Source organism: Papilio machaon, chromosome 20, assembly GCF_912999745.1.
Source record: "Papilio machaon chromosome 20, ilPapMach1.1, whole genome shotgun sequence".
Classification (NCBI taxonomy): Eukaryota; Metazoa; Arthropoda; class Insecta; order Lepidoptera; family Papilionidae; genus Papilio; species Papilio machaon.
Genome location: NC_060005.1, coordinates 675957 through 700544, shown reverse-complemented (window position 1 = coordinate 700544; position 24588 = coordinate 675957). Strand labels below are relative to the sequence as shown.

Here is a 24588-nt window from a genome sequence, read left to right as displayed (position 1 = left end):
TCGATCTGGGCCTGATCCGCAGTGAACGTGTTAATACTGAGACAAAATTCTAAATAATATAGGTAGGTATTTGGGTATATACCCTTATACCCAAATGTCCGGCAAAACTGGATGGTCTGTCCGGCTAGTAGATATGGCGACCTGGCAACCCTAGACATAGCTCATACTTATTACATTAATTTGGCATTGATAGAAACTATTTTTACGCAGATATTTAAACTCAAAAGGTTAAGATGATTTTTTCTTTATTAATTTTTATTTTTGGCGATGCTTTTATATAACATGCGTGACATAAGACATTGATTTATTTATTTACTCAGAAAATATTAGGTATTTAACAAAACATGTAAATAGATTAATTAAAGTAATATTTTCTATTATTTTTTTAAACTTTTAAATTTTAATGAATTGTAAATATGTAGATTATTTTATATTTTATTTTATTTCTAATTATTATTAACAGAATTATTATTGAAAAAAGATGTTTCTTTTATCTAACAATTTGGATATTTAAAATATATTTAGATATTTGCAGTTTACTATATATCCAGACAATCAGGTTATAATTTTACATTACGTAATTAATAAATCACACTTGAACATAATAGGATAATATTTGATAACTAAATTTCAACGTTATTCCGATACACATAAAGAAGAAGAAAACATCTTTCTAAGATTTTAAACGAGTGAAATATACTTTATACTATTCAACAATAACATTCATATCCAATGCATAGTATAAATAATAATTAGAGGTCTATAACACTGCGATTTTCACATATTAAAGTGAATTCGAGTTAGTGGCACTGAGCGTGAGATGCTAACGTATGAAGCTATACCGCGGTATTATAGCTTGTCGGTGAACATCGAGCTAGATAACCTTCATTCATTCAATTCTTAGTAATTGTGACACTGATCTCTATATTCCACTGGACAGGCTATTAGTTGCAGTATTCTGTGCTTTTTTGATTTTTGGAACGAAGTTCCTTATCGCGCGTTGTGAAAGGGGGCTAGACGGAAAAAATTCTTACGAAAAGTTGTCACGACACTTTTTGCTATAGTAAGTATGTTAACGACGAATGAGCGCTACTTCACCATGGCAACGACGTGACAATATATAACAAAAATTCATAGAAATAAAATGTAGTTCTTGTGAAGACTTAAGTTTTTTATTCATAGAATAAACATTGGTTCCTTCACTAATTAATAGAAAGGAACTTCGTTCCATCCGGGTGTCCCAACACACCTCTCAAGTTGTTTTTTGTTGGAAACTCGAATTAATAATAACTCTGAATTAACCGAAATTTCAACTGACTCTTAGGTAGGAACGAAGCAAATCATTTCCAAATAGTGAAGTGTCCATCGGATGTCTAATAGAGTTCAGTTGGCGGTATACATGTTTCCAAATATGTTGGCAGCCGCGTATCTGTTCAGAGCTGCCAACATATTTGACAACTTCAATTGATAGTGACAGTTGTAGTTTACCGCTCCGGCCGCAGTGGCGCTAGTGCAGCGAGGGAGGCGCGGCGGCGGCGCTGCGCGGCGGGCGAGACAGTCTCGGTCGGTGCGCCGGCCAGACCGCCCGCGGAGCCGCGCGCTGCTCTCGGCTCTAACTCCAGAGAGAGTGTGTATTGACGCTCCTCCGGAATGATCAGAGAACGGTCCAGTAAGAAGTCGCACACCTGTCATAGCACATTAAAAAAAAGGTATTTGAAAATATGTAGTAATCTGTATGAAGATTAAAGTGGGACTGACTATATTTTATTAAATTAATTTTCTATTTACTTTTACAAAGTCCCATCCATATAAATAGAAAAACTACATACAGATAAAAAACATAATAAGTAGTTTATGTGTTATTCCAGACTATGATCTACATTAATGCCAAATTTCATCAAGATACGTTGAGCCGTTCTGAAGATACCTTCAAACAAACATCCATCCATCCAAACATTCACATTTATAATATTAGTAAGATATTAACCACCTTAGGAATGTGATCGATTTTGTACGGAGTCTGTTGGAAGTTTCTTATTTCTCGTATCACATGAGCTATCTGTAAAAAAAACATACATCACTTAAATTGCGATACAAGTATCTATATATATAAAAGAAAGTCGTGTTAGTTACACTATTTATAACTGAAGATCGGTCGAACTGATTTAGCTGAAAATTGATGGGGAGGCAGCTTAGAACTAGGAGACGAACATAGGAACTTTTTATCTTGTGTGCATTTTTTTTATTCCGGGCGGACGGAGTCGCGGGTTAAATCTAGTTTTAAATATATAACGTATTATTCTCACCATTCTCATTTTGGAGAAGTTAAGAAGACCATCAGGTGTGTAGTTAGAAGTACCCTCTTCTATGAAAGATAGATCAGACAGGTACATGCCCAAATAAGGAATACAAGGCGGGTCACATCTAAAAATATAATGTCCATATAAATACTAGAAACAGCTGGAAATAGATCATTTTTTATAAAATAATAAAACTCACCTGTGCAGAGCATCTCTTAGTATCCTGAATCTGCATTCTGATGATATTATAGTTTGCATTTTTTCAATAGTTTGTTTGCTCTGAAAAATTAACATCACACCATCGTTATTAACATTCACCTAGAACAGAGACTCTAAAACTATTTTATCTTAGATCCCACATTTATTTTTTAACCTTTTAACTCTTTATCTTCTACTATCTTACATCCTGGATCACTGAGGACCACATGAAGTCCTGAATACTCACTGAATGACCAATCATGTATTTTTAAAGCAATCCAGTAAATTTTATTCAGATCAACAAAGGACCACTTTATTTATTTTGCTAGGTTTCAGATGGTCACTTGCTATTTTATAAGTCTTTACCGTCTTGGAGACTTTCTCCCAAGTCTTCTTGAGACGGAATATGGATGTGTTGGAGAGTGCTGCACATATCTGCAGCACTCCATTAAAGTTGTGAAGACAACGAGCGATGTCCGCCACTGCTGCCCACTTCTCTATCGCTGCCACGCGCCCTACAGCAGAAGTAGACTGAGTGTGAACTACTGATGAAGAGGCTTTTGGTGGAAAAGCCACATGTTCACTTTCCTTGTCATTCTTATCTAAGAGCAAACGGCTACCTGGATTCGCCGCAATAGCGAGGCGACCGTTGCCCATAGACATCCGCAAATGCAGATGCGTTGCCTAATTTTGATCAATGGAGAAGGGGACTGACAGAAAGAGGATATTTCCCCTTCCTATGCGTCTCCTCTCCCGCCAAATTCACTTCCCCTTCCCATCCTTTCCTAATAAGAAAAGGGTGGGAAGGGAAAGAGGACTAAAATTAGGCCTCCGGAACCACACTCATCAGACTGTACTTGGAATTGCTTCCACTAGACGCCTGTCTTCTGTGTAGTTGTGGTATTTCACAGGTCGAGCCGGACAATTCATGCACCCAACAAATATTATTGTTGCAGGATCTACCACTGTTATCTAAATCACTAAATAACTACTTTATCAAATCTTATTTAATGAAATCTTAAGAGACAATGTTTTATTTACCTGTCAAAGTATATTTCTTCAATATCTCAGAGATGACCAGGTTAGAGAGGTGATTGAAATGTCCTGTCATCATCAGGATGTGAGGAGCGCGCTCCGCCTTGTCCGCCTTCGTCCAAGCTTGACCTAGAAACTCTCTGAAAGAAAATCATTTCATTTGTATTAACACATATTTCTGTCTCTGTTTTTCAAATAGGATCAAAAAGAATGACTATATAACGTGCTTTGACAGTCAAAACACTCATTGTTGGTTTTTGAGACCAAAATCTCTGTTTAAATATAGTCATCCCTCTCATCATCTTTGACAAAATAGTGACAACATGAGACTGGTCTCAGAAATCATCAGATCAGTAACAAATTTAAATTACATTTGCTGCACCGTAAAAGTGAAGTCAAACTTCCTAATACATAAAGTAACAAAGACTTTAACATTTAAAAAAAAGTGTCTTGGACAAAATCCAAAATTTCATCCATTTGAAATTACTAGCTGTGATCTAAGTTTCTCAGTAGTATAGAAGTATTATCAACTTACTCGCTATGTATGGAACTGAAGATCTGATAATCCAAGTAAGTCATCTGCTCTGCGATCTCTAACGCTGATAGAGTTTCGATGCTTTCTTTCGTTGGAATCTAAATCATAATATAACATACATAAATGAATCACAGAAATGTCCTACTTATTTAATCCAAAATCGACTAATCTTTGAAAAGACCCCATCTATTTAGAAAACTGGTGTCGTTAAATCAGATTACCTTTATCACCGCTGAAAGAAAATGACACTTTAAAAAGTCAAAAAAGTTTCATACCGGTGGAGGTGCAAATATAGCTTTCAAATCAATAGCCCTGTCTGGTGCTCGTTCCAGCAGCCGCAGCAGTTGTGCGGCCGCCTTGTGCTCCGCTGGCAGCAGCCCCGGGCTAGCCTCTATCTCCTTCAGGAAGTCCATCGTGAGCCCGCGCAGACGCTCGTCCGACCAGAAGTCCGAGGAGTGTTTCGATATCCAATGTCTGGAAAATAATGTTCTTTAGAAATTCAAGCTGGATAAAAGGATGGGAAGGGGAAATGGTTTTGGCAGAGGTGGGGATGCATAGGAAGGGGAAATATCCTCTTTCTGTGTGTGGTACAACTAACCTCAATACATTAAGAACTCTCATAGTAGCAGCAGTAGATATAACAGAATCGCGTCTGTTGTGAGGCGGCGAGGTGGGAGGTGGCGAGCGCGGGTTAGATGACGCTGAAGTTGCCACAGCGAAGGCTACAGCCGCTGTTGATGTACTGCTCCTACACAAACCAAAAACCCATCAAGATTGGGACAAAGACAAAGTTAAGGCAGAAAATCACGGAGTAAATTCTTCTGAAGTTCTTATTAAATTATTGTTATAGAAATTTTCATGTATCTTTGCGACTTAGAACATTCGTGTCGCTGCGCAGAACACAATCATAGCTGTAGCGGGGCATAGAGAGATTCATGAAGGCACTGCGCAGCGCACAGCTGACCTTGAGCCGCCAAGATATTTGAAAAGAAGTATAAATTATAATGCAAAGATTAATGTACGAATAGATAAAGAAGTAAGAGTATGTTTAGTAAAAGTACATGAAGAAGACAAAGATATAAAACATGCAGAAAGGAAACATTGAGAGATGTAAAAAGTTAGTCGAACACAGAGACGTTAAATGATCACTAATTAAAGAAGTAAATGATGCAGGAAGAGAGTAGAGAATGAAATGAATAGAAAATGAAGTCATGCAAAATGGAATAAAAATCACATTTTAAATATCTCGAAAACGCGTCGTACAGAAGTTAATTAAATCACTAAAAATGCGTATCCTATTATTATTAAAAAAATATCTTAAAAACTAACTTACGTCAGTGCAATCTACTTATTTAAAAATTGCGTCCAAAATATCTAATTACTTAAGCAATAATTGCGAGCTAAAATTTTGCATTTTATAATTTTATTGTCCTCCAACTCTGAACATTTTCGCTATGATAAAAATTCTAGATGAAGATCAACTTCACACATAAGATGAGATTAGAAATTAAGACATCCTAAAATAATTATTAAAACAGATGAACTGCTTTTAATTGTACAATAAGAAACTTAACTAAGACCTTGTTCTTACGTAGTTTCTTTTTTATACGATAAAAATCCTTAAGCTTGACCACGATACCACTTGATGTTAAGTGTTGCGGCCGAAACCATGATCATCGGCTAACCCAGCATCGGCTGGTGATGCTCTTGGCTGAAAGATGGTAGCGCCAGGCATCTATTAGACTTAATAGTCTATTCACTCTACTATTACTAGAATGTACTGTACTTAGGAATGACATCATACTTGGATGATAAAACTGACGCTGGAAGCTTATTACCTTTGCTGTACGCAAAAGAACCGTAAAACTTAAGTCTGATAATCTTTTGCAGTAGTGCTTTTAAATTATTGTGAATTTTTGGGGGTTGTGTTATAATTTGATCAAGGGTTGACATCATTTGTAAATTAGGGTTATTTTTCTAGGTTAAGCAAAATATTCCTCAAATACTCGTCTACGATGGCTCTACAAGGTCAGCTCTCTACTATCTTTACCTCGACCGCTCACTCACCATAACAGGTCTTTTCCAAAGCTGTTGAATCAATGTTATCTATATTACAATACATTCCACGGATACTTTTTTAAATTTAAACAAGAAGAAACAAATATAATCGCTTTAGGACCCTACCAATATTTATATACCAGATGAAATTTCGTGCAGAAGCATAATTGATAATTTTTATTATATTCAATTATTATAATTTGACATTTTAAAATGATCATGCCACAACATCGAGAGTGAACTGAGATCTCCCGCTTTGTGCCCAAATAATTAACATTAGAAACACTAAGTAAAATAACGTTCCGCCTAGTTTTATACCCGTTGAGGTTCCTTCATTCATCAGACTTAGTGATTACTGAGCACAATTAGCAGTCTCGAAGTGACTCGATCACGAATCTTGTTAATGAATCACTCCCCCTAATGAAAAACCCTCAACGGGTATGAAACTAGTCGGTACCTGTACCAATGCAAATGAGTTTAGCCTTAATTTAACTTGGTTTATTAAAATATTTCACGAAAATTTTAATATTATTGAAAAAGATCAGGTTAGGAAATGATTGGACAGAAAGTTTACCTTCTGTGTGATTGCCGGAAAGACGTGATGACAACACCGGCTTTGGGCTGGTTAGTATCACGACGATAGCTCTTCAACAAAAACAAATTTGCTTAAAAACTATTAAACATCGTCATCTTTGTATCTTAGACTGTATTGCATAAAATGGACTGGGTATAACAAGTTTTCCTTTAACTTTGTGATCTTATCAAGGACGTCGCCAGATGAAGATCTAGGCTAGATCTAGAAGAGACGGGCAGGTAGGAATTTTTTAATCCAAATATAATGGAATTAACCTGACAAGTAGTTTTTGAGTTATATCTATTTTATATTTCTTCGAGTCTCTAGGGATGGGGGGAAAATGGCAGCTTCTGCCTCCCCCTTGGTGACGCCCTTATCCTATCATGATTTAAAAGAATGTTAAGGTAAATCAGAGATTCCCAAATTTCCTGGTAGACCGCTTTAAAATTTTTAGTGATTTCGTCGAATTACATTTCTTCTTCATTTCAACGATGTTCCTACATTTATTCACATTGTTAACCTTCAACTGTATAATTAGTATCACCACATACTTGAAAATGACAACTAGAACGTCAGTATTTATGAGTGCAGTTTCAAATTTATCTTAATTGTCTTTTTTTAATTTCTTTCGACTTACTTGTGCCATTTGTGATACTTGCGATGTGACTGATGATCTCGGCTCAGAACTTCCGAAGTATCGTCTGCGATCGCTGTTTATTGATGAACTGGTGCACCGTCTCTCGCTAAACGAGATAATATAGACAATTTAAGATAATTAGTGTACTTATAACACCAATAAATGCCTTTATGAGTAGCTACGTAAAAGTTTCGAAACGCGGCAACTTATTACAAGACGAAAGAATAAACGTAGAACTTAATTTAGAATTGATTTGATTACTTTTTATTACATAAAATATAAAAGTGTTTGTTTTTTTACTACTAAAATAAAATTTCGTTAAAAAAGTTAAATATTAGATGGCGCTTAAAATTGATAATGTTTTTTTTTAGTATTGTTTGGTCTGACACACAGATATCTTCGTCGGGTTATAATTTTTATATCTCTATAGAATTCGAGTATAAAGATGAAGATGATGTGTTGGTGCAGGTGGCTGACCTGACTGAGCGACGTGGGAGACGTGCAGCATTAGAGTCGGAGGCGCGGCGAGGCTCCTGCGTGGCGTGTGCGTGTGCGTGTGCGGGTGCGGGCAAGTCTCGCGCGCCGTCTGAACGTCGCCGAGCCTCCGCAGCGCCGCGTACTTGCAGCCGCCGCGGACTCTCCGTCATGTTGCGGACGCGCTACATACACACATACACACTGCATCAACATAAAGCCCCTAAACACATGCTTTTCAAATTATGCCATTTTTAATGATATAACATTTCTTTTTTTTATATTTTTTTCTTCCCTTTTTTATGTCTGAATATATACAAGTTGACATAACCGTATCACCGCGATTGAAGTCTAATCTGACGAGATTGTAAAAATTACACCAACAGCTACTCGCTAAGTATATTATTACTCTCTCTTGAATTTATATATTTTTATTCATTGGCACGCATATTTATATAAGTAAGTTGTATAATCTGTTTTATATATTTGTATTTAACTAGTATATTAATTATCATTAAATCTTGCTCTTATTTATTTATTTTTGACATCTATTGACATTTATTTATGATACACCCCGCTATTCATGTTAGTCTCTCCTGTCCCACTGGGTTGCCTGGAAGAGATCGCTTATAGCGGCAAGGCCGCCCTTGCTATGTAATTTAGTGTTTAGTAACTTTTTTTTTGTATAAGTTATAATAGCAATAAGAGTCTTATAAATAAATAAACATCAATCGTATTAACTTTTAGTTCTGCGAACGGCAGCTCACGATTCCGTCTATTTCTTGTTATAACATAAATATTTTATTTGCTACTTATATATTTGTATTTTAGCTGTAAGTCTTCCAAATAAAAATATGTCAATGATTAAAAATGATTTTAATTTTAATATATACCTCTGAAAACCTTTGCGATATCTGGAACTTCTCATCTTTCGGCTTTGGTTTGTCTTTCTCTTGTTCCTCTTCTTTGTATTTAATATCTTCGTCACTCTGATCAACCAACTCTATGCTTTCATCTTTCATCATGGCGGCTGCTTTATCATTGTCTTTGGTTGGTGATGTCTTCTCTGTTTTAGTGGAACCCTCTTCAGGACTCGCCTTCTTAGGACTGCCCACTAGGGTTACTGAACTGAGCGCACCAGGTGATGATGGTGAAGTTCCTTTGCAATAAATGATCGAAAGACAATTTATAAGATAGGATAGAGGATAGAGGTGACTAGGTCTTAGAAAACCACGCTGGACCAGTGCCAGTTGGTCGAAATCACATATATCTTTAAATTACTCAGATATGTGTTCATTTATATGTATAAGAATGTTAGATTACTAGTAATTTGAAAAAAAAAAACACGTTAGTACAGTCAGGGAATATCGCGGTGTTCCATTTACAGAAGAAATGTCTTGTTCCTTGCAACGAGACAAATTCCGCCCCTTCTTACAAAATAACCATAAGAAAACAGCAATCAGTTGTGTACCATTGACCGATTTTTTTTTCGTAAAGACACATTTAAAAACTGCGTCCTATTGATTATTGTTTTCGTGTCGTTGTCTCAATGAAACGTTTAAACGAATATAGTTTATTTTAGATGGAATACCGCGAGTTCCCTTGATTGTACATGACTGGGATCGAAACCGGACCTGAATATTACAAGTCTAGTGCTTAATCACTGAATACACACATAAGAGTATATAATTATTCGAATATTTCCAGGCACAAGCCGACTTTTTCTTTGATTTTGTCTAAACAGTATAATAAAGGAGATAAAATAACCTCACGAATATTACCTTTGAGTGTTTCATTGCTTGATGAAGTGGCCATAATTTTGGGTATAGTCAAATGACTATTGTCCTCTTCCGCCTTCATAAGTTAGCATGAGACAAAATACCATAAAACCATCTGAGGCATAATAAATACGTAACTGAACGTAAAAGTAACGTAGTAACCAATAAACAAATTTTTCGTTTTACCACGTTACAGGAAGATAAAAAAAACGCAAGCTTTATGTAACATTTTACTACTGTTAAACCTAATGCCAGGTTTTAAGGCTTTATGATATTCTTCAAAAGTGTTCTTCATTTCCAGTGTCTCATACACTACAGTTCAAAACATAAATGTTTGGTTGTATGGATGTATGGATGTTTGCTTGAAGATATCTCTGGAAGGGTACAACAGATCTTGATGAAATTTGGCACAGATGCAGAACATAATCTCGAAGAACACATAGGCTACTTATATTTTTTGAGTCGCGGGGGATAGCTAGTTAACGTTAAATATTTGAACATTCTCATACCTTACTAACGTTTGACGTACGTCTGGAAGGTGCCATTAAATAAGGTGACAGTTTATCTTCATCTTCACCTGCAACAAATGTTATCAACATATCTCCTGTAATAACAGGTGTACTTCATTGCAGTAATATTTGTATACATATTGTTAAAGTATTATATAGTCTATGCATATTGCGTTTTTATATTTAATCTATGCCAACTTTTTCCTCTCTCTCTGTATGTGTTATCTATGTTCCTGAAAAGAAGTGTTGTCTGGTGCCTCTCTATAAATCTTTTATAATTCTGCATATAATAAAGTGTAATAACAATAGAATTCTACGGTTAAAAGGTTTTCTTTAGATAATTGTAAAAATATCTTACTCTTCCTCGAAGCCTTCCAGAACCTCGATTGCCAATCGCGGTCACTATATTCTGAGCCGTAACCTGTCAATCAAATTTGGCATCGGTAACTTAATTTACTTACTTACTTTTGTTTTTTTTATAAGAGAAGTGGGTAAACGAGCAGCGGGAACACCAAGGTGTTCATCGACGGCCACGGACATCTGCAATACCAGAGGAACTGCAGATGCGTTGCCGGCCTTTTAGATGGTGATACGCTCGCTTCTTGAAATACCCTAAGTGGTAGCGGTTTGAAAATACTGCCGAGGACAGACCATTTCACAACGCAGCAGTACGCAGTAGAAAGTTTACAAAAACCGCTCGGTTGTCGATTGCCAGCCATCGAGATGGTGTGGATGGAACTTAGCGGTCTGTCGTCCGAAGACGGAACTCGGCGGTAGGAATTGTCCCAAACAATTCTTCTGAGCACTCCCCGTGGTATACTAGATTGTTTGCCATCTTATACTATAAAAAACCAAACATACGTCGTAATAACAATACCTGAGACAGAACTAGCGCCGCTGGTCTTCCTGACAGTATCAGGAGGGGGTGCTAGCTCCATCTCCTGCTGCGACTGCTCGTAGAACACCTGCTTGAGAGCCTCCAGCACCGTCACTCCATCAGTGAACACACGGTACGTCAGCAGGAATGTATTGAGGAAGTCCACGGATAGGAAACGTAGGTCTACGAAAAATAGACGTGACAACATACGGAATAAGTTTCATTTTGTTATAGTGATGATGAACAAGAGTGTGAAATTTGTGGTTTCTTTGATTAGTTAGCTAATTACTTTTTGCAAATTGTGTAATTGATCGCAGTAACTATTATCCCTACAATTTTAAAATTACAAAGACCTCCATATAATGGAGACAAAATTAAGTATTTAACCGCAGGAAATGCTTATAACTGTCTCTCACAGTTCAATGGTTACAAAGATCCTTAATATAAAATTAGTTTGAGAAATCCACACAAAGGAACACCATACTTCTTAAATGACCTGTAAACGACTGTGAGTTCGGAGACAAAAAAAGGAAGCAAATTTGAATGGTAGACCCACCAGTAAGCCGTTGTAGCAGTCGTTGCGGCGTGGCGGACCTGATCTGCGGCACCTTGCACGAGTTGAGGGTCCTACTGAAGCGGATGTCGACATCATCAGTGAAGAGTGCGCGGTCTGAGCGACACGCGGGCAGGCTGGCGGAGGCTGCGCAGGAGCCGCAGGCGCGCAGCAGCTCGGTCAACGCCGCACTCTCCATGCACTGCGCCACCTCGCTAGTCCATGCCGCCTTCTCCTCCAAGGTTGCCGCCACTGCATTTAGACACAATAACTACTAAAACTTTCCCCTCTATTAGAATAACAAGGTCTCCAAGCACTAAAATATTAGAGTTACATATAGTTGGTTGTCATGTCAATTTGTTTTTCCTTTCATATAAGCTGGTTCTAACTAAAATCCAATCGAAGACAACAATTTAATCAAAACAGATAAAATAAAATATTTTCTTCAATACAATCTGTGATCAAGAAATTTCACGTGAATAATCCAGAACTACAATGACTTACCTAAATGAGCGCAAATCTGTTCACCTTTAACCTCGACTAGTATCTTAAAGTCTTTGCCCTGGTAAGGATCGCCGCCTGGAGACGAACACACTGACGTTGAATCTATAACCAACAAGACCTTCTTAAAAACCCTCTTAAATTTAAAAACCTTAAAGAATGTTAAAGATATCATACCATCATCATCATGACTAGAGGGATCCTCGACTAGAAGAGCATCATGGAGTGGCAGACGTCCATTAGGAGGCAGGTGCAGTCGACCTCCCGTAGCTCTTGTGGTCAGTAGGAGATGATTACTGAATAAGAATGCTTGTCGAGCTTGCAGGGACGCCCGACGGCCCTTGCCCACCACTTGGGATAATGTACCTAAGATTTCAACAAATTTAAGAAAATAGTATTATATAAGTTTATTTCTGTATTCTGTGAGAGAGAAAATATAGTTAATGTATTTATACCTTGCCGTATGAAGACCTGATTGACGTCGAGCAAGATGTCACAGCCCTCGATGATCATGCGCTCCACCGCGAGGTTCTTCCGCAAATTCTCTGTTTCGCTCACCTAAGAATCATTCACATAAAAAAATACAATATTTGCTATCTTCTAATAAAACAAGAAATCCATTATGTCCATGTATTTGATACATGATTGTACAACGAAAAACGAAATTTTCAAGTGTGGACGCCATTAAAAGAACACGAAACATTGAGAGTTAAAGCTGTTGACTAGATAAGGTTAAGAGTTAGTATTCACCTCATCATGCATCTGACGCGACAGTTCCTCCAGTTGAGCGCGCGCATGTTGGAGGCTGCGGCGCTCCACGTGGTCATGAGGAGTGTGCGCAAGTAGCTCGTGCAATGTGATAATGTAACGCGGAATCTGAACATAACATAAACAATGACCCAGCAGAATCAAACAGAAGACTCATACCATAGAGTCCCAACACTGAAAGATTAAATTAACAAGATTTCATGGTAAAGATGACCCTGAAAACATAAGCTCACCTGATGCATAGGGTAAGTAAGGAAGGTCTCGAGCGACCGGCTCTGGCACGCGGGTTTGCTCTCGAGGCGCGCCAGCAGCTGAGCGAAGGGCTGACTTTGCTTGCACTCGGTGAGCACTTGCAGCGAGTAATGGTGATTGCGTACGTACTCCTGATAGATGGTCAGCATCGGCAGCAGCATGTCGAATAGATCTCCTGTAACCAACTCACTACTAAGCATATGTCGCTATCAATAAACATGAACGCCAAGCTACGAAACCTAATAATTAAAAGTTTTAACTACGTCATTCGACCATTATTGTAAACCATGTCCTTAATAGAAGTCTAGAGCTTAATTGGTGAAAAAAAAAAGTTGTGAATATTAAAGAATCGGCTTATATTTTAGGATATAAAATCGTGTGCAGATTAAACTTTTCGATTTCGTAATTATTATGCAGTACTACCACCACCACCACGTAACAATGTATTATCTATATATATATAAAAGAAAGTCGTGTTAGTTACACTATTTGTAACTCAAGAACGGCTGAATCGATTTGACTGAAAATTGGTGGGCAGGTAGCTTAGAACCAGGAAACGGACATAGGATAATTTTTACCACGTTTTCTATTTTTTTATTCCGCGCAGACGGAGTCGCGGGTAAAAGCTAGTTTCTTATAGATAAGAGCCTCACCTAGCACTAATGTGGGCCATGATTCCATTCTAGATGTCAATCCTTTAAAGAAGATCTGGTGCAGGAACAGCACAGTTTCGCTGTTCAGGAATATCGAGTTGACATCCTCGTGCGTGCAAGGCGGTTTCTTAGAGCTGGCCGCCATCTTAAATGGCCGAAGGAAACAGGTCACCTTTGAAAAGAAAAAGGTAAACTTTAATACTTTCATTCGTAAAGCTTCGCTAAAGTAGGTGCCCGGAAGAGGACCGTTTCAAAAGCGACTTATTGGAAATAGGACTTACCAAAATCTCCATCTGCTCGAGATATTCCTCCTCAGCTTCGACCATTTTGAATACTAAGCTGAAATATTACATATTATATGAGATAATTCTTGCAGTGAGTATTCAAATGTACAATACCTTGTAGGAAATTTATCTTAAATCGTCAATTTATAGACTGCCAGATTTTAGGTTAGAATCTTCATAAATTAGTTGGATTTTTTTCTATAAAAAGAGTGTACGTTGTGTGTTAATTTACTGATTTGTTAGCAAAAAATAAAATACCTGTTCCTCTTCCTCATGCTCTCAGCGTGCGGGCTCTTGATGTACTGGTCTACAATTTGTTTCCAACGACGCCGACACAACCAGCCCCGAAAGAAACTCTATGAATTAAATCAATTTAATACACCCTGTGTGTCAATCTCTTAAAGTTAAACCTTTACACGTGACGAGTTTTTTATTGATAAACATCATTCATTGAATAACATTACAAGTGAACTTACCTGAACTTTCTTAATCTTGCGCAGCTCGACAGGATCGATCTCGTCAGAGTCACTGGGCGACAGGCTGGTGGTGGAGGTGGTGCGCGTCGCTGGCTCATGTTCCTTCTTGTACGCGCATAACTAGATACCAAGGCTGTTATTGCTTATATAATCAAATGCTATAATGAATACACCGATTTTCATATGATAAGGTGAAAAACGAGCTGCGGGTCCTGCAACACCAAAGGATCTGCAAGGGCCCTTACCTGCCTTTTAAGAAAGAGTACGCTGTCATCTCGAAGAACCATTAGACTTAACTATTTGAAAGTACCACTGAGGACACATTTTTCTACAACAATGTAAGAGAAAGAAGGTTTGAATGTACCTCAGTGCGCAGCTTCTTAACCTCGTTGGTGAGCTCGTCGCACTGCTGCGCGTACTGCCAGCGCGATGTGCGCTCGCTCTCCACCACCTGCAGCAGGTGCAGTTGCTTTTGCTCCAACTCCTCCTTCTGCAGCAGCAGCTTGTTGAAGCTGCAATGATATTCCCCGTTCAGATAGGATAGAGTCTATAGATTCTATAAAGTTTATGCTATACTACCACAGTTCGCTAATAGTGTAATTAAAATATTTATAATTTAGTTTAGAGTAATGTTTTTGGCACCATGATGATATTATATTACTGTCCTTATCCCACTTTATGTTGGATCATCGCACAATGTTGTTGTTCTCCAGAATCTAACATTCGTCATTTCTGACCTCATATTCTTCTTAATGAATCCATCTTTCAAACTAGTTTTTAGTACTTTAAGTATTTCGATTGAGTTTGTGATAAACCAAAAGCTTTTCTTCAAATAAATATTAAAACTTTAAAGCCATTGTTTAGTATTTTTGTGTTTAATTTTAATACTGTTCAGTTATCCGGATGTTATTCGCTTTCCGCTTTGGAGAATGTCGTTTGAAATGACAAAGAGTTTCCGCGTCGCATCCGCGGAGTGAGGAAGCGAAAGAGATGAGAGTATGTTGGAAATTATGAAGGGAATTCCTAAAGCCAAAGGTCACATGAATGTTTCAGCATTGCAACTCAAATAACTTACTTTGTGTCATCTAAGCTTAGTTTTCCACTGCTAAAATATGTAAAATATATCGATATTCTCATTTTTTTCAAAAATACACACATGACTTTTGATGGAGATGGCATCTTCGATATAAAAATATAAAATTAATTTTTTTAATTAACTATGCTGAATAATATAATAATTTGTGAATTTTACTATAGAATAACATATTGATTAATGCTTATACGTTAAAATGTAATAGCCTCCAATTTCCGTTTTAATATTATGTATGAACATGCTGATCTGAGCCGTCACGGCCATTGTCAGGCTGAATGGTTCCCCGGCGCAGGCGGGTAATGAGATTTCTTTGTTCGCGTATTGAATGCACGCAGATATTCAGTTAACATGGATAGACTTTTGTTAGTACCTGTGCCGTTCAAACCTTTGTTTTACGTATATTATCAGTAAGATTTGGTGGTTTCTTACCAGATATAGTCAGGACTCTTCTCGATGTTCCATTTATGGCAAAAATTGCCTTGTTATTTGCAACGAGACAAACTGCGCCTCTTCTTATAAAATTACCAATTTGGTAACAGCGAGCTGATCAAAAAACGGCATAATAGTACAATGCAATTAGTCGTTTATCACTGAACGAGTTTTTTTTCCGTACAGACACTTTTGAAAGCTGCGTCTTATCAGTTATAGTCTTTTCAAACAACTGTGGCTTTTTAAGTGGACCGCCAGATTATATATTTTAGTATGGTTTATAATAAAAGTAAAAAAAATATTTGCAGCATTTTATAGAAAAAAAATCAATATAAGTAAGATATCACGTATAAAAATGAAGTATTAAAAAAATTATCGATGCTTTGATACAAAAGCTTGTCGTGCGAGGAACATAAGCGAGAGCATCAGAGCTGAATTAATTGCTTAATTGAACGAATTATTGGATTACGCTGCGGTGTCAGTTAACAAAATTTGACAGCACGGCAGATGTCACAGCAATTGCTACGGCAGCAGTTTCCATGGCAATTTGTTGCCGTTTGAAAATAACGCTAGCAACAAAAGGAAACACAGTGAAAATTTTACATATTATCAATTTATTATTTTCTAACTCTGTAAGACTAGACGTGTAATGAAATATGCGACATTTATTATTAACTTTGTGAATTTAATTAAATTTGTTTTTCGTTATTACTTTATTTGTGTTGTACTAGAATAATTTTAACTAGTAATGCTTAATAATAAATTATAACAGCATCTGTAACAAATTGGTGTAGACAGAAATGACTTTCCATTAGCCATGATGGCAATGTGTCACTATTAATTTTCATACACACAAATTAGTCAAAACATTTCTAATAATAATAACATGTAAAGAAAATAAGATACTTTATAATACTACGCTTTATAAGACAATAAGTGAGTTAAGTTTAGCGCAGTGTAGCAATAACAATAAGTTAGGAGGTTATGTCTTGCGGCTTGCGGTTGGACCGGGAGAAGACGGTATTGAGGTCAGGGCTACGCTATCCCAGCCGGAGCACTCACTAGATAAAGGTAGCAATTGACTTTACAACCTCTTTACATCTAAGAAAAGGTAAGTTAATGTAGTGTTAAATGATAAAGTAACCTTAGAATTCTGTTGCAATGACATATTGACAATATTAAAAACTAGCTTTTACCCGCGACTCCGTCCGCGCGGAATAAAAAAATAGAAAACGTGGTAAAAATCCTATGTCCGTTTCCTGGTTCTAAGCTACCTACCCACCAATTTTCAGTCAAATCGATTCAGCCGTTCTTGAGTTATAAATAGTGTAACTTACACGACTTTCTTTTATATATATAGATACATGCGAAAGTTTAGATGGATGGATGTTTGTTTGAAGGTATCTCCGGAACGGCTCAAGGGATCTTGATGAAATTTGACACAGATGTAGAACATATTCTGGAAGAACATATAAACTACTTATTAAGTTTTTTTATTCACGCGGTCAGAGTCGCGGTCTACATCTAGTGTAATAATACAAAGCTAGAGCGTTGGTGTTCAACGGCAAACAGAGATGCGTATTTTTGCTCGGAATTATCTACGAAAGGTATATTCAAATTTTATAGGTTCATGAATGTTAATGGTTTTTATATAATTTCTTGTAATATGAATAAATATTAAGGATTAATAAATGGAGTGATAACTCACGATATCAAGGCTTAAAAGTTATGACAGACTAATGCTTATATCGCGTGATTCTATCTGCCTTTTTGTTTTGTTTTTGATGAATACTAAGTAACTAATTTATCACAGTAATGATCTCTTCTCGAACATATTTGTCATAATATGCAATTAACAATAACAATTTTATACAACAGAGAAAGTAAGAAAACTCCTTTAAAGTTAAACTCATCAAGTACTTAACCGCATTTCTATTGTAATATACCAAAACTTATATTGTGTACAAAGATAAAATAAATCTCACTTCTTTCTTACTAATATTATAAATGCGAATGTTTGGATGGATGGATATATGTATGTTTGTTTTAAGGTATCTCTAACGGATCTTGATGAAATTTGGCATAGTTGTAAAGTAGTCTGGAAGAACACATAGCTACTAATAAAGTTTTCTTTTTATTCCGCGCGGACGGAGTCGAGGGCGACAGCTAGTAAAAAATAAAAATTCTAATGGAATTATTAGTAAAAGCAAAAATTTTATTTGTTTTTTTAAATAAATGTAATAAATTGTCAAGAAGTTTCTATAAGTTAAATAAATATTAATAATCACAGAATAACTAAACGGCAAAGGTTAAAACAAATATAATCTATACTAATAAATTGTCACAGAATAAAAGAAGGTCAATTAGTGTTGGACACATCATTTCCGTGTTTTTTTGGTTTGTAAGCTTCTTATAAAACTTAAACGCTTTACAGTACAAAAAAATTACATCAGTTTAAATATGTACAAAGGCTTCGGCGCTAAATTTATTATCGTTGTGCCACTTCAAAGATTTTGCCGACGCTTTACAAATTCTCGGATGTTAAAGTTCCAAAGACTTTGTCTTTGGTCTTAGAGATCAACAACATTACTCACGTTCGCCCAGAGGAATAGGTTACGGATTACGAATTTACATTCGGCGCAGTCCAGATACACTCCTTCTTCCTTTTTTTCCCGATTCCTCCCCTTACAAATATTCTTTTAAGGCATTAAGTCTTTAAGGCGTTAACCTTTGTACATGCGAGCACCCTTCAAATATTGTTGAGTGAATTAAATTAATAAATATAATACAGAACTGTCAGCCTTTAAATAAGTCAACGTAAATCTTCGAAACCCGGTGAATTTAGTCGCAAAGCGACTTACGTGTTGCCGACCATTAATCGACAGATGACACATAGGAAGAGTATATGTGCTTTTTCTGTGCATTCATCTCCTCCCGTCAAATTCACTTTCCCTTCCCATCCTTAATTAATAGTCGCTGCAATTTTCAAGATGGCGGAGCAATTCTATACATTTGACATGTACTACTGACAGAATAGTCAAATCTCGTTGACAATTCAACGTTTTGTGTACGAAGCGAGCGCAACTCGATACTCGCGACGCGCCACAATGGTACAATTAACTCATTATATTGTAAGCTTCAAATGAAATTTCACGAAAATGGGTACGAAATAAATGTCCTCGACTATAACTTTTAAAGTTTGTTCCGCCACTTAAAATGTATACAGAGATAACGCATTTTTTACCACAAAATTAATATAAAATGCCACACATTTCTACAAGGCAATTTGCATTAATCGTTTGCGCTACTCAGCAATTTGTAGAGAATTTGTTAGAAACTCAACGCGCAAATAACTGACGCAATATACACTAATAATTTTGCATGTCAAAGGAAAGCACCATTTATTTTGTTAAAGCGTTTAAGTTTAAACATGTCGAGCACTTCGGTTACGCAAATACTCAAATTTGCTAAAGAAAAAAGCAACGATTTTGGCGTAATTTTATCGTTTTCCTTTTTTTTGAACTAGCTAAAGCAAATGAAGTAGCGGTTAACCTAGTCATAGATTATTGTTCATGATGTCCATAGAGAATACCAGAGAAACTACAGCTGTTATCATTATAGTCTTATCTTGATGTGCCTTGAAAGCGAATTTTGATTTTGAGTAGGGGAGTGTAAGTTATTATAGTTAAGTAAGTTAAGTTATCAATTAGTATATCTGCTTTATGCTCATTGCAACTGGACTTATCCTTTTTTATATCATAAGGTGGCTAGCAGGCACCTGAATTCACCGAAATGGCAAAGCGATCTCTGCCCATAGACATCCGGAAATGCAGATGCGTTTGCCTACCTTTAATCAATGAAGGAGGGGACGCACCGAAAGAGTATATTGTCACCCCTTCCTTCGTTTCTCCTTCATTAAATCCACATACCCTTCCCATCCCTTGCTAGTAAAAAAAGGGTTGGAAGGGAAATGGAACCAAAATCGAACGCTTATCAGACGAAACGCGGAATTACTTCTACTTTAAGACTGTCACTGTGTGGTCGTGGTATTCGATGTAATCAAAATGTGAATCTCCCTAACTTAATTCCATGAAATAATTCCATAGGTGACGGCAACTGTTTATGTACACACGTGTACATGTGGACTATGAAGTTATACATTAAATTTTTCAATAAAATTCATACACGCGTGTCCAGGGCTAGTTACTAGTTTAACATAAATGACGTCACGGCAAGAGCTTAATCTGATTTTACTTTGATCAGTGGACGCAGTCAGCTGACGATCGCTTCGATTGAATTAAATATGGTGGCTCTAACACAAGGCACTTAGTTTAAAGATTATTATCCTGATATGTGAACAGATGTACTCTTTTTTTAAGGACCGGGAATGGGTTAATACGGAGATGTACATAGAGCGGCTTTTAATAAAAAAATCTTTAATCTATATATATAAAAGAAAGTCGTGTTAGTTACACCATTTATAACTCAAGAACGGCTGAATCGATTTGACTGAAAATTGGTAGGTAGGTTAGGTTAGCTTAGAACCAGGAATAGGACATAGGATAATTTTTTACCCAGTTTTCTTTTTTCTTTTTTTTTATTCCGCGCGTACGGAGTCGTGGGTAAAAGCTAGTTTCGAATAAAAAACCCAACCACATATGTTTAATAAGGTCTAGTGATTTTTAGACAACATTGTCATAGGCGTAACGACTCAAAGGGGGAATGGTATATCGTTTTGGACGACGAAAACTAGTGCGCAGACCCCACATAGTGTGGGATAAGAACAAAGAGGTGATAGAGCGATAGCAATTTTTGCGGAACTTTAGTTAAATTAGATGTTAGTTATAAAAACAGTCTAAATGTCTAAATTCTAACTATAACAATGATTCAATTGTTACCAAGAAAAAAAAATATCACTTCACATGTTTATTTTCTATAAGGGTTAAGACGCTGGAATATGTAACATAAAAATTTACGACTAAAAATAAGTCAAAATACCTACATACGTAAGGACTGTAAAAACATGTCTGATGTCATAAAATATTGTACATTTTTACGATGGTGCATGAAATTTTCATGAGAACATGTAAGGTACGCGTATTTCCATTTCGTATTTTTCCACCGTCTTTTCCTTCAATCGACACGGTAATTGTTAAGGCAATAATTCAAGTGTTTCCCAAACTTTTTTATCTTCAGATCCATTATCCGTATGTATACTCACAATACAAAAGCATTAGAAACTCTGCATTGTAACAAATAATCAACTGCTATTCTTCTATCTTCTTAGTACTGAAAAGTTATAAAAGGTGATACTCGTAAAACTAACCTCGCCTCCCGTATGGCGTCGACCCAGTGCACGCAGTCAACCTCGGAGGCGGCTCTCAGTTCGTACTGGCGCTGGTTTTCGCGCCGGTACGATATCGTAAAGCAAAACTGATATAAATAGATACATATTAATCATACAAAAGTTAAAGGTATCCAGATCTGATTAAAGGGTACAAGCTATCTATTACAATCACACAAAACCTGTACATAGAACTAACTGAAAACTCATGGCTGAATAGTTTAATGTTACAAACAGCCCGGTGCAGAGCGTGCATGGGTGACGAAGAAACAGTATCCCACGTGATACTGCACTGATCGGCAGTGTATAAAAATAGAGTAAAACATCTCGGATCACCGAGAACACTCCCAGAGATCACCGACATCAAGGGGGTTGCTGGGATTCTTTGGAGAGTTGGGTTGGCTGGACTGAATCCAGATCCTGCTCACGCGGAAAATACGCGTCAGCCGTGGAGTTGTGGAAATCGAGCTCTTACAACTAACTAGTTTAATGTTCTCGCTGATTATTATGTAATTTTTTTTTACAAACTGTATATTTTTAATTGGAATAAACTGATTATATTAGAATTAATTGGACAGTATCCAGTTAATTTACTCTGTCTGTGGTTGTAACATAACACCTGACTGCATTAAAACCACAAAACCACATGATTGGTTACGATATGAATTTGCGGTTCGTAGATATTGTACCTATAATTGTCGATAGCACTCATGTTAATTTAAGTAATTTTACGTAATTTTTTATACTCCGATTAATTGAATGTACAGATTTTTAGTGCAAAAGTTAGCAATAAATGATTGCAAACATTGTAGAAATATGTATTTCTAAATTAGACTATTTTTTTTACTGGTCGTCATCCTCTATTCTATACATTCTATACATCTATCTAGTCGTCATCATCCTGCAGTGGCTTGACATAGGCCTACCACTATGCCTTACAGAGGAAAAATATTTTGTGTATTGTCTTCACTACATCAACTGGTAGTACTATATACTATATATAGGTACTATGTACTATATAAGATAGTCAAATAGACAGAGAGCCAGAAAAATAAAGTGAACAAATCCATACCGAAGCATTCCTCTCCATTGGGGACTTGCTGAGACGCTCGCAATAAGAACCTTCAAGAAGGAGTACGCCGGTGGGGCGCGTGTTGTTCTCCGACTCGTAGTAGAACAGCAGGTTCTGATAGAGGATGAACCATCGCAGCTGCCACTTGGTATTGTCCGAGCTGCGCTTGTGGAGGTAACCAGCCTACGGAGAATTAAATTTATCAATCTTCATTCGACAAACAACGTCTATCGTTGGAATTATCCGGCTCACCCGGTGCAATACTACGCCCACAGAACAGGAACCTTAAGTTGAAGTAATTCCGCATTTCGTCTGATAAGTGTGCGTTCCGGAGATCTATTTTTAGTCCCCTTCCTCTTCCCACCCTTTTCTTAAAAGTATGTGAAGGGGAATTGTATTTGATGGACGAGGAGTGGCTCTTTCTGTGCCTTTGTCGTTTGTTATATTATTTAAAAAAAAGCACACGTCTGCTGCAACCACTACCACACATCATCTTTATCGGCTTGTCATTATTCCATACATCAAAAAATATTCCATAAGTATAAATGAGATTACTTAACACTCAATCTCATATGATTCAAACTGTATGTCTTGCGCGATGTTTCGAGTCGTCATATAGTTTGTACGGCACTATACCTGAGAGTGGTCATACTGCGCCCTGTCGGATAGCGCCAACAACTGACCGTCGTTAACGCGAACTGAGCGCTGGATCTTGGGGCTGAGCATCTTGAGTCACACTTCTCAACACCTAAAAAAACTATTCGAGTCTTTTATCACGGACAAAGTAAACAAGTTGTAAGATTTTTTTTTAAAGAAAAAGATTGGTACGAGTTGCTATCAGTTAACTTCAAGGTTCTGATTTTTCTACCAAGTATTATATTTAATTAATGTACTTGTACGTAATGTTTACGGGGTATTTTGTATATTAAAAGCAAATATTTAAAGCTATAATAGAAATGGATTCTTTATTGCAGTGTACACTTTTTGACAACATTGAAATCTGAATATTGTTACAATAACTAGAAACTCCAGTAAGGTATGTATTATTGTTTTAACGGAAGAAAAAATGAGAAAATAACCCTGCAATAAAATTATACTAAGCTATTACAAGTAGAATAGCAAAAATAAAAACTTCAAAAATTAATTTTTCTCTTCAATATTTTTAAGTGTCACTGTGAAACTGTGGCAGACTGACTATCATTATAATATTATATTAACTTCATTGGCAGTTATTTATAACAAAAATATTGCAAAGTCAGAAAAGAAAATTTAATATAGCCATTCTGAGAACCGCTCTTAAATAACTACGCTTCAATAAAATATGTAAAATCGCTACAAAGGAATCCAATACAAAGCACTACTGAAATATGAAATAAGTGAGGTCTTTGCCCTTTCCGTGCCCGCCGCCACATTAAATATGTATTGATTGCCTTGATTTTATTATTGTAAGATATTTCTATTTGTTATAAAGAATTGTATATTTCGAGATGAAGATATTTACTTAATCCTATTTTTTAACATTGTACATATTAGAAATGAATTGGTAAATTACAACTTTTTAATTAAGTCAAACCCGCGTGAGCCTGCGTGCCAGTGGTAATTTTAGTCCACGTTCCCTTCCCACCCTTTCTTATGGAAATCTAAGGGAAAGTGGATTTGATGGAGGAGGGGACGCATAGCAAGAGGATATCGACGCTGGAAAGCATAAACGCTGTAACCCTTGAAATCGCGAATATGTTTTTCACACGTTAATAATTTCAACCATTATCAAACGATAATGATTTTATTATAGGTTAGCACAAACTACACAACATTGCTAAATACCGCATGCTTGTAGGCGTATCAGATCACGAGTTATCATTTTTTGGCTCTCCTGTAAACTTCATACTTTCGGGGTTACAGCGTTTACGCTTTACAGCGTCGATATATACTCTTTCTGTGCGTCTCCACCTCTGTCGATTAAAGGTAGGCAACGCATCTGCAACTGCGGACGCCTATGGGCAGCGATCGCTTTTTAGGCGTATTCATGTGGCCGTCTGCTCGTTTGCCACCATATGGTGATATAAGGAAAAAAACATTCCCTAATTACTTTTCACCATAGATATTTAATCCGAAGCATGAAAGTGAGACAAAAAAGGCCTCGGCACGCTGCGAAATTCCAATCGCTGTTCTTTGTCTTTCTTGTCTG

At 36.7% G+C, this 24588-nt stretch overlaps 1 protein-coding gene across 1 annotated transcript; it reads right to left on the bottom strand.

Annotated features, from left to right (window-relative positions):
- Positions 1-1484: 1484 nt before the first annotated feature.
- On the bottom strand, positions 1485-23126 carry LOC106714644 (ras-specific guanine nucleotide-releasing factor 1). The gene is made up of 32 exons (XM_045682987.1): positions 23037-23126; positions 22401-22583; positions 21311-21417; positions 14827-14974; positions 14463-14582; positions 14245-14342; positions 13984-14041; positions 13703-13874; positions 13031-13224; positions 12780-12905; positions 12485-12587; positions 12207-12395; positions 12033-12134; positions 11532-11780; positions 10976-11158; positions 10457-10519; positions 10099-10166; positions 9593-9665; positions 8705-8970; positions 7815-7996; positions 7338-7443; positions 6701-6771; positions 6136-6156; positions 4667-4816; positions 4344-4542; positions 4069-4166; positions 3540-3673; positions 2865-3013; positions 2500-2579; positions 2307-2424; positions 1991-2059; positions 1485-1685 (listed from the first exon to the last, which is right to left on the bottom strand). Exons 1-32 carry the CDS (start codon positions 23124-23126, stop codon positions 1485-1487), a joined length of 4170 nt encoding a protein of 1389 aa, XP_045538943.1.
- Positions 23127-24588: the final 1462 nt, after the last annotated feature.